Source organism: Asterias amurensis, chromosome 2, assembly GCF_032118995.1.
Source record: "Asterias amurensis chromosome 2, ASM3211899v1".
NCBI classification, from domain to species: domain Eukaryota; kingdom Metazoa; phylum Echinodermata; class Asteroidea; order Forcipulatida; family Asteriidae; genus Asterias; species Asterias amurensis.
Window position 1 is genome coordinate 20,366,417 of NC_092649.1, and position 11,592 is coordinate 20,378,008.

The window sequence follows — 11,592 nt, forward strand, 5'->3', positions numbered from 1 at the left end:
AATTATTTAGTTTATTTGTCATTGTTCATTCTTCTGTGTTATTTCTCTGGTATTCTTTATTGTTAGGTAGGCCTAATACTGTCTAAGTAACATTTCCCTTAATCCTAGGATCCGATACTTTGCTTATTTATATACAATCCATGCTCGTTGCCCACATTAGTGTTTTATCAACCTTTGTTTTTGTTATTCTTGTAAACATTTTGTACTACAGCTTCTTTATGATTGTTGTTTAGTACCTTCTAGGATCTGATACTATATATTAGCTTATGCCTAGAGTTTTATCTAACATCCAGATACATGTGTGAGTAGGAACCAAATATAGGGACAAAATAAAGTTTTAAAACCTCTATTTGGTTGTTGTTTACAGCTGAAGAGGTGATTTACGAACCATGTGATCAGGAAATGTTGTACTTCATCGCACAGAGTGAGAGACTTCCAAAAGATGGCTACGTTCAGTGCCAGTATTGTCGGAAGTAAGTAAAAATGACAAATCATTCTTCAAATGGTTTTGGCAAGAGTTTAGGGGAATATTTGGTCATGAAATAGTTTGTTTAAATTATTAGTAGTCGATGTTTAAATAAGGGAACCAATCCGGGTGAAGAGGATTTAAACTAGTGGTTTAATCCCAACGAGGCCTGGTTCTTGGCTATAATCATTAAGTAGGATTTAAAACTTTTCATGGTGGAAATAAGATATAGAAGAGTTTGCGGTAACACCATGTAATAACAATCTCTAAATGAGTTGGGGTGGTTCTGAAAAGAACCGTTGGGTTAACTCTTTTTTTTTTTTTTCTTCTTTTTTTTACGGTTTGAGTTAACCCAACGGTTCTTTTCAGAACCACCCCAACTCATTTAGAGATTGTTATTACATGGTGTTACCGCAAACTCTTCTATATCTTATAATCATTGTAATGCCTCAAATCCTATATTGTCCAATCTATGTAATAAAACTATCATGTGAAAATTTCATTTCAAAAGGTGGTTCATTTTTGAGATGTCGCCTAAAATCTGGGGCAAAGAATAATCGCAAATAGGAAAACACAATCTGAGAAGCCTTACTGACAGTAATGCTTCTCAGATTTTGGTACAAAAACTGATATCTTTTTTACATAACCACGTCACTGCGAAGAGAAATGTTTCTCAAGACGCTTTATACAATTTAAAGCCATTGGACCCTTTCGGTTCAGAAAAAAAAACAGAGTTCACAGATTTACACATAATTTACAGGGTTTACAGGAGGTAATGGTGAAAGACTTCTCATGAAATATTATTCCATGAAATGCTTTACTTTTTGAGAAAACGGTAAAACAATATAAATTCTCGTTAGCGAAAATTACGGATTTGTTATAAACACATGTCATGACATGAAGAAACGCGCGAAAACAGGAGTGGGTTTTCCCGTTATTTTCTCCCGACTCCGATGTCAGATTGAGCCTAAATTTCCACAGGATTGTTATTTTATATATAAGTTGTGATACACGAAGTGTGGGACTTGGACAACACTGTTTACCGAAAGTGTATAATGGGTTTAAATCTGCTGTAGGCTTCTAACAGAAAGTTTTTTTTATTATTTGAAGAGTGATTACCAAGTGTATACCTTCCCTTTAATAACTTTCTGTTAATTTTGCAAAAGGCACGTTACAAATACGGTTATTGTTATTTTTATTATTTTTTGTTTATCTTTTCAGATCTTACAGTATTCACAACGTTCCTCACAGTAATCTGATCTTACTAGTGGTGGATTCAGACTGTGAATGTGTGGTCACGGACCCTATCAATTTGCAACCTACTAAGGTTGTCTACAATTCCGTCGAGTGGTGTGAAAGGTTACGAACACAAACGCATCGTAGGCGACCGGAATCATGCCACTCGGAGCATGATTTGGTAAGTTGAGGAGTCTGGGAACCAGATTTTATGAGAAGGGAGCTTTTAAGAACTTATTCAGCAGCAGTGAAGTAAATAAAGAGAAGTTCCCTATACCCACTTAGGGAAAGTAGGTCCCCAGCTGAGTTTCTACCTTCCGCCAAGGTTATATGACTAGTTAAGTAGCAAGACAGTTCTTTTCAGAACCAAGCAGTCTCTTGTGTTCTAAAATCTACTTTACAGCAGTAGAATAAAAAGCAAGACTTAGCTCTCAAAGAACAAAATCTACCCATCAAAGTAGATATACATATGGTGTTACCGCAAACATTGATACCTCACCAATTCCTCAGTCAAAGTCTATTATAAGGGAGCTTTTTACAATTATTATGGTAGCACCGAGTGTAAATCTCTTTTGAGTATGGTTGGTTCTAACAAAGAACTGGCAGTTGCCTGGAAGAACCGGTGGTTGTCAACTTCTGGTTGTGTTCAGTCCCAACACTACTCAAATAGATTTCCAAAATCTCACCTAATTATACTCCATGCAAAGTTTCAAATACCTCAATTTTTTATGTTAATTTTCAAACATTTGTTCCATCTCTTAAATCTAAATTTTCGTTTTTAATTCAACAGGAAAATTCCACTGATTGTGGTCGAGGAACATGGCTTAGACCGTCCATGAGTTGGATGCTACTCATGCTGCTACTAAAAGCAATCCTCACACAAGCATCACTAAGATCATGACAGTAGGCCCTCTAGTGACCAAAGATTTGTACAGTAAACTAAAAAAGCAATCAAACAAGGAAGGCTGGCCTTCTGGATTTGTTGGAGTGCGGTGTATTTGTATCCAATGTCTTCAGGGTTTAATATCATGGCTCTGCTTACGGCAAGCAACTAATTGGCGCTTGCGGAAGCAGGGTATTCTGCGCTTAGGTCAAGCGTATTTCACAGGTTAACAGGGAATTTTGACCCGGGCCTACTCCACATTACATAGGCATTCTTCACTTACAGCTTCCGCAGAAATTTTGCGCTTGCCCTGTAAGTGGTGAATGGTAATTGTAAGCGGTAAGCATGCAGAGCCATGAAATTGAGCCCAGGTTTCTTAATGTGTGTCGTGACTCGACTAGTTTTCGTTGTTTTTACTGAGGTTGGACTTTTTTTTTAATATTCTGTGTGGACAGAGATTTCAACTTCTTGGTGTGACGCTTGGGATTCAAATATCATGAAGTCTGGGATGTGATTGTGTGGAAGACAGCTACACACGTTAATGAATATTCATGATTGCTGTACACCTGCCACATGGTTACAGGTCATGAATATTCATGATTGCTGTACCTGCCACATGGTCCAAGAGTCATGAATGTTCATGAATATATAGCTGTACCTGTTGTACCTGATTACAGGTCATGCATATTCATGATTGCTGGGCTGGTCCATGGTCGTGAACATTCATGATTGCTGTACCTAAGTCCCGATCACCTCCAGCAAGATAGGCCTTCATTGCCACTGGTTGAATCATAGTGTCAGCCAAAGGGGTGTCTGGGTGTCTTTTGAACACCATGTTTTCATTTTGGACACCATGTCTTATCCATCACACAAATGTAAATGTATTGTTTGTGAACAATTTGGACACCCGGTTTTAAAAGTTCCAGCAAACTTGAATACCCTTCAATCAAATCCTGGCTAAGTTGAATGACATATAAGGTTTGCACTAAAAGTTTGGTACACTTCAGCATAGTCCTTCATTGCATGGCCACAACCCTGCCGGTTTTAAATTGCATTTTCAGACCTCATCGCCTACTCAGTGATTCCCTTATTTTAGATCAATAGGGGAGCATGATTGAGGGGTTTATAACCCTAACTATATGTGTGGAGCTTTGTCCACACGTGTATGCATTAATGTATCTTACAAAACGTCCATGGCTTACAGGGTCGAAATCACGCTCTTTAAATACATTTTCGGTCATATAGCTTTCTTAAATATAAAAACTTTCAATTAACAGACAAGAAAAGTGAAAGGAACTTGGTGAAGGCAACACTTAAAGTAATCACCAACAGTTTGTGATTTTATAAAGCAAATATTTGACGGCTTGAATTCGGGTAAAAGCACAGCGTGATTTTGATGGTAATTAGTGCACTTTTCGCCATTTATCATAAATCTTATATACTCCTACTCCTTGTTTTATATATTCACAATTGTGGTTACAATTTTGTATGGAAGCAAATGGCACATTTACTTCAATTGCATTCCTGTTAGCCAAAATACCGCCCTCTCTTGTTAACTTCAAGCTTTTGAAAATATTGGGCACTGTAAAATCAGAAACTTGTTTTCTATCAAAATTGTGATTTGTACAGAAAGTTGTTATGTGAGATGAGCTGTTGTGAATGTGCAGGAAGAGTTTTGTTTGGTGTGTTAAGGATGTAAACAATATTAATCTTACTTAATTATTGTTTCAAAAGTGTTTGCAAATTCCTCTGAAATTGATTTTGAGTAGATCATGAGGACACAGCCCTTTTAACTTTTGATAAAATTTCAAATTTTCAAGCAAAAATTTCGAGTGGATTACAGTTCTGAGTGAAGATTACACATTAATGGGTGAACCTTTTAATTTGTGGCAATTCAAGTGAGATTTTGCTTTGCTGTCTCTAAGAATAGCTGTTTTGCAAATAACAAATACTTGTTATTTTTTTTTTTTTTTTCTCTTTGCACTAGGTTCGGGGTTGAACTTTTCAAAAAAACAATTAATAAGGATGAATCGTCGGTCAGTTCTATATTGTCAGTAATTGCAATTTTATACTCCTAATGATCAAAAGGTCATAAAATGGAACTAAATAAATCAAAATCAAATTTTTTGTTTTCATTTAGAAAATACAATGTTTCCTTTTGCCAAGCAAATACATTGAAAACCACTCATGATCAATAACCAAAATGGAGGGGCTCCAAAGTATATGCAAAAGCAATTTTATCAAACCCATACATATTGCACTAATGACTGTACAGTTCTGAGCAGACGAAATGATGTTTCTAAGTTAAGTCTTAAATCGGAATGGATACTGATGGTGTGTTACTTCACAGATAAGTTTTAACAAGAGCTCTCTTTTGAGAAAACTAGTTCCTTTGAAGATCTCGCTGATTGATGGATAGTTATGTATATTTTGGATGTGTGCCTTTGTGTTGCTAAGGGATAGCCAATCAGAGAGAGGAGAGTTATTGTTCTTTTGTGTTTTCAAATTGTCATCTTTTTGACAATATCAGTTACTGTACATATCTGTGGTCGGGAGAAATATTTATATTTTAATGTTGTTGCTAATATGCCAAATTGTGGGTGTTTATAAAGATTATTTGTTTGCAGTGGTTCCAATTTTTTAAGGGTGTTTCAATTTTGTTTAAGGGTAAGGCAAGCATGTTTAGTGCATAGGAAATCACATGTGGGTTTTCTTTGGGGTTTAGATTTGAATCCACGATTCTGGTGCTTTTTCAGATTGCTAACCATAATTGCTTCTCGCTATCCAGGTATATATAGTTGTAGAGTGATACTCCTTAAAACATATCCACACATAAAACAAATCACATGAAGAAATATTCTCATTCGAAATTCGAAATTATTGTATTTTTTTCTATAGACCTAATTACAAAATTCACTTCAGACATAGTTTTTCTAAGGGGCAGAAAAAAACTGTTCTTTTCTCATAATTTTTTATTGTAGGTTTTGATTCTCTCTTTTTTATGGGGGGTGTTTTTTTTTAATACACTGAAGTTCAGTAGTTTAGTTAAGAATATCAGCCGATTTCACGAAACGCTAGGATTAATCCTATCTCATGTTAGGACGAGTGTCCTAACTTAGGATTGGTTCAATGCATCCTAATAAGGAAGTACAAGACTAATCCTAAGTTACGAAGAGTTTGGTGCAATCGACGGCTGCTTCGGGAACGATTATGTAGCCTTTCTCCCATTAAAAAAAAAATGTAATTGTTCTTGTTTGAACTTTGACCTTTATTTGAAATACAGGCAGCTTTAAACAATGTCTCAATGGGTGACTTTGGAACGCTAGGTGGCAGCAGACTTACCAGGTAAACTGCCATTGTTTACGTAGTTCTGAGCATGCGCACATTACCGAGAACAATGGATTTTACCTGGTAAGTCTGCTGCCACCTAGCGTCCCAAAAGTTTCCCATTGACCTTAGATCATTACCATAACAAAGAGCAGCAGCTGTTATTCGTATGTAGTGCACATCTTTAAACTCTCAGACAAATAATATGTATAATAAAGCTTTTTAATTATAAACTATTTATATAATGTCTTCCAGCTAGCGGAGTTTTGGAATGCAAACCGAAATTGGGGTAGTTTTTATGAAGTTAACATGCTAAAATCATATTAAGGTGGGGTACCGCTTGTAAAGAGCGTGTATTTATTATTAACTGTGCATGGCATTCAGTTCCAGGCAGTCCGTTCCACCAAGAAAATTAATTCACATTTCAGTTGTCTCATTCTTTTTAATTTATGTTCACTAATTGAACGAGTATTGGAGAACATTTCGTGATCAATATTTGTTATGGAATGTTACAAAAATCTACTTTCTTGGAATGTAACACGGTACAAACTAGTTTTGACACTGTTTACTACCTACATCGCATCAAAGATCATGGGGTGTAAAATGTTGTTTTATTAATAATTATATGATTTGTATGTTAGAAGTTTTTCTGTTGAACGGGGAAAGTGGACAAGCCAAAAAGAAGAAATCAATTCCTAATTGTATCAGTATTGTGGACAGGGTCATTTTTACAATTCCTGTTATTAATATTTGTCCCTTTTTGTGTGCGTGTGTTTCACCCGTATTTATATTCACGACTTGGATGAACTTTGTTAGAAGCAGTCACCAAACAAAGTGATGGATCTTTACTTATTTTACGTTCTTCAAATGCACAAGTTACGTTTTATTACGTCTAAATTAACAATCTATCACGTCTAAATTAACGTTCTATCACGTCTAAATTTCAATCTCTTAGAAATGAACGTTCGATCGCGTCTAAATTTACGTCTCTTAAAAAATGCGTTTAAATTTGTTGGCCGAGTGATTGGTTTAGCGATTGGACCCAGTTCTGTAATTTACAGAATGTTGGTTCGAATCCTGGCATGGTCAGTTTCGACGCTTGTGTTCTTATAATACAATACAATACATGAACAATACACTACATCATGATTGCTTATCTCTACCCAGAAATACAAATGGATACCGGTAAGAACATGGGGAGTAACCTTAGGTGGACTGTCGTCCTGTCCAATGGGATTACAAAGATGTTCTCGGTGGTTAAAGGCAGTGGACACTATTGGTAATTACTCAAAATAATTATCAGCATAAAACCTCACTTGATAACGAGTAATGGGGAGAGGTTGATAGTATAAAACATTGTGAGAAACGGCTCCCTCTGAAGTGACGTAGTTTTCGAGAAAGAAGTAATTTTCCACGAATTTGATTTCGAGACCTCAAGTTTAGAATTTGAGGTCTCGAAATCAACCGTCTGAAAGCACACAACTTCGTGTGTCAAGGGTGTTTTTTCTTTCATTATTATCTCGCAACTTCGATGACCAATTGAGCGCAAATTTTCACAGGTTGGTTATTTTATGCATATGTTGAGATACACGTGAGAAGAGTGGTCTTCGACAATTACCAATAGTGTCCACTGTCTTTAATGCCAAGCCAGCCGAATATAAACGCCGGCCTGATGAGCCATATTGGCTCGGGACAGTATTTACTACATTACGTCAAAACTTACGTTTCTAGTAAATGTTCCGTAATGATCAGTTGCGTTTAAATTTACGTTTTCATAAAAAAACCTCTTAAAACAATTGTCATGATATCGAATGATATTGTTGACTTAATTTCCGTCTTTGTTAATTAATGTACTTTCTCAGCTGCTATAGCCGTTTCATATGCTCGTCTCCTACTAAGTAGTTATTTGTTGTTTATAGGTAAGTAATTCTATAAATATCATTGTGTGCGTCATTTGAAATGGAAACAAATCTATGCAGAATAACATTGTAAATTTATTGGCATATGCTGATACAACGTGTATAAAAGACAATAAAAGTTTTGAATGCACTATTATAAGATATTGTGTATGTATAGTAGTGACGGATGTGTTGTGTTGGATCGAAAAATATTATTCATGCATGAATATGTCTTTCTACTTTATTCCGACTTCCGACTTTTTGCCCTTGAAAAATGTGATAAAATTGCCTGAACAAATTTCGCCTACACCACTTGAATAATTGGTCAGCCCTTGTACTTGATAACATGTTCCTACTTTATTTCCAAGGGCCAAATTACCACCAGCGTGTGGCTGTGTTGTAATGAAAAGGGACCTTGGACACTACGCAAGTTGTTTTCCATTCACACGAGGTACATTTTTTTTCAATTTTACAACCTTGCTACAATTTAGCAATGGACCCTTGCTAAGTTGCTCTCGTGTGTGTTGGCGTCAAAGAGCGAGTTGTAGAATTTGAAAATTGTGAAAATTAAAAAGTGGTTTTTAGAAATGTATTCACAATGAGAAGGCCCTCTTTCTCCGATTCTCATGCAACCTTTCAGAGACCTTTTTGGGTTTTTTCTGCCTGCATAAAAACCCAACTTCTGGTCTATAGCCTAGCCTATTAATTTAAAACGACTGACCGTTAAGCCTTTAGTAAATATCACACGTCTGTTTGCTAAAAGGCACCGTGGCGTCACGGCCAGTGGCTAAACTGGCAGCGGAGCCCCCCCCCCCCCACCCTCCCCAGGTCCTTTGTTTAGAATGCCTGACTTGCAATTACAAGGTTGTAGGTTCGAATCCCACAAACCTAACCGCTGATTCCACAATTACCAGAACAAGTTTTGTCGTCTGGTAACTGAATCACAATTTCTTGATTTGTGTAAATCATAATCATAAATCAATGTTTGTATCAGAGAGATTTGCTGTTGCCAGCTTAGTGTTTAAATCCCCTTGGAGTTTGCCGAGTTCCCTTGACGGAAAGATCAGACAGACATACATGTGAACATTTTAAAAAATTCCGTATGCAAATGAACGGTTTGATTCCACCAAAAGCAAATCCCTAGTCACACGAAAAACAGGTGAATCTCGGTTCAACTTTGACGCCACAAAATTCGCGACGAATAATTCGCAACAGTTGCCCTGTGCTCAAGTCCTGCGAAAACATGCACGAACAGTAGTATGAACTGGTTTTGTAAACAAACCTCCCCTTCTTTAATGTAAAGTGTTTGGTCAACCACCCACAGGTTGTCGTGAAGTACATAGACGTACAGAAGAATAAACTTATTATGAAGTTTAACATTGCGACGACACAATAAAGACTTTTGGGGACCCCAAAGTAAACCTAAACGCTAGTATTGGTACAACAGTATTTGAACTGGACATGTGTGAGAGGTCATTGAAGATAAGTTCTACGCCAAAGAGTCAACCTTAAGTCCATCTGCAAACAAAATAAATCGCCATTGCTATGTACGCAATCGCTAATCCTCACAAAAGTTTGGCCACAAAACAATTTGATTTGATGCTGGCCCAAGGTTTGTCAACATTGGGTGGCCGTTTTTGCACTGTTTGAGTGTTCAAAGACGTAATACAAAATGATAAGCGTAAAACTAGCATTTTAAACCATAGATCAACAGCACTGGTTGCAGCCTTGTCTCTATGGTTGCCACGAGGCCGGGTTATATTATCATAGAGGGAGGACGAAATGCATTCTTGAAGTCGCCAGAAGCTTGCAACAAACTTTATAAATGAAGTCTGGCAGATAATTGTTGTGGATTGAAGATTCGACAGGATGGCAGAAGCCTCTCAGAGCAGCTTTGCGACCAGGTCGTCTCGATCGTCATCGTTTTGGAGTCAAGTATCCGGCTCGACAAACCAACTTAATAGAGATAGCAGCAACGTCCATGAGAAGTCATTCGGCAGACGACAGCAGCAACCCAAACCAACCAAGTGGACATCGACCATCCAGGCTGCAGCGGCCGCTCTGTCGGGCCGTGGGACTGGTGGGGAGGCGACCTCAGTCCGGCCAGCTCGACCGGACAGCTCGAACAGCACCAGATCCAGAAAGGATACTTTATACTTTGGCCGAGACATCTCGACCTCCATGTGGTGGCGATTTCGACGGGGCGGAGAGGACGAGGACACCCGTCGGTTCATCGACAAGAGTGACGAGGCCCCGCCCCGGTACGAGAACTCATTTCGTATGGATCCTCAACCAGGCTGTAAATTCCAACCAGAGATGGTTGAGGAAATCATGACTAAAGTCTTGGAAGATGAATTCACTAGAGTGACATATCGACCTGAAGAAGGTCCTGAAATTGTGAAGAGACTAGCAGATGATATTAAAACAAGAGTCAAACTTCTCCAGTATGAACGTTACCGACTCGTAGTCTTGATTCAGGTCGGACAGATTGAAGGACTTGAGATGATGATTAATAACCGCTGTGTTTGGAATACTGAAACCGACTGTTATGCCACGGCTACATTTCAAAACGGGTACATTTACGCCATCGCAACGACGTACGGAATATATTTAGACTAGTCTATTTATTGTAAACTCTCCTTTTGCAAACTGCTGTTGCAAACTACTTATGATAAGGACAATGATAATGGTGTAAATGCAAAAAACATTGAATGACCTGACGTTTAGACCTTAGCAGAATATTTCTCGAAGGCTAAAATAAAACACCTTGAAGAGCCTTGAAACCGTTTATATAAAAAACAAAATAAGTTTATTATTCAATGTAACTAATCATACAAAAAAATAGCTTGCTTTAAAACCTTTAAAGTCACCTGGAAATATAATTTTTTTTCTTTCAAACATAAGAGTACATTATATGCTTACGAACAATAAAACAATTGTTTTAGTAATTGTTTGTCACGATTTATATGTTTAAAAAATATATAAAGTTGTTTGGGGGGCTGACTCCGCCTACCCCTTTTGTGACGTCATTCAAGGCAGACTTTGCCTGCAATGCGTATAGTAAACACACGTGCAAAGTACATGTACGTCCAAGTCGTGAGTTGGTACATTTCAAAAAGTGTTTTTCTGCATTCAGCAGCAATGCACCTGGTCGGCATTGCCGGAAAAAAAAAAAAAATTTTTTTTTTGAAACGTACAAACTCACGACTTGGTCCGTACATGTACTTTGCAATTGTGTTTACTCTACGCATTACAGGCAAAGTCTGCCTCGATTGACGTCACGAACAGCGCCCTCTCGGGTCGGGGTCTACTCTTAAATTTGTAATTAACATAAGAACTGATTTTTTAAAACCTTAGTTAACTGTTTATTCACATTCAACTCATCAAAACACATATATTAGTGACAAAAGCTTTATTTTGAAAAAATACCACTTCCAGGTGACTTTAAGTTTAAAACTGCTGTAAAACAGATTGTCAGAAATTCCCAATGGTGGTTATGTCATGGCAGTGACGTCATTGATCCACACGTGTTTCATCAATTGCCTCGAAAAGAACTAAGTTCTGTGAAAGTCAGGTCCTTAAAGACTACTTTATTCGGACAGGAAGTGGGTTTTTTAATACACAGATCAAACATTATACCTTCGATTAAGAACATATAATAACAATGTCATACAACAATCATATACTTTTCTTATAGCCTAAAATATTAATACCAGTAATTTTAATTTAGGAAGAGATCAGGCGTTGACTTAATTAAAGAACATCAATGATCATGTTAATCA

At 37.2% G+C, this 11,592-nt stretch overlaps 2 protein-coding genes across 3 annotated transcripts in view; both read left to right on the forward strand.

Moving 5' to 3' along the window:
• LOC139952943 (voltage-dependent calcium channel subunit alpha-2/delta-3-like) overlaps positions 1 to 7,954 on the forward strand; it is a 130,749-nt gene extending 122,795 nt beyond the window's left edge. For both annotated transcript variants that reach the window (XM_071952290.1, XM_071952283.1), the window contains 3 exons: positions 368 to 473; positions 1,688 to 1,883; positions 2,493 to 7,954. In XM_071952290.1, the coding sequence (XP_071808391.1) occupies positions 368 to 473; positions 1,688 to 1,883; positions 2,493 to 2,603 (413 nt within the window). In that variant the 3' untranslated portion in view covers positions 2,604 to 7,954. The remainder of the gene's footprint in view (positions 1 to 367; positions 474 to 1,687; positions 1,884 to 2,492) is intronic.
• A 1,529-nt stretch (positions 7,955 to 9,483) lies between these two features.
• Positions 9,484 to 11,589, forward strand: LOC139954178 (dynein light chain Tctex-type 5-like). The gene has a single exon (XM_071953878.1). It carries the CDS (start codon positions 9,680 to 9,682, stop codon positions 10,427 to 10,429), a length of 750 nt encoding a protein of 249 aa, XP_071809979.1. The 5' UTR covers positions 9,484 to 9,679; the 3' UTR covers positions 10,430 to 11,589.
• The last annotated feature ends 3 nt before the right edge of the window (positions 11,590 to 11,592 follow it).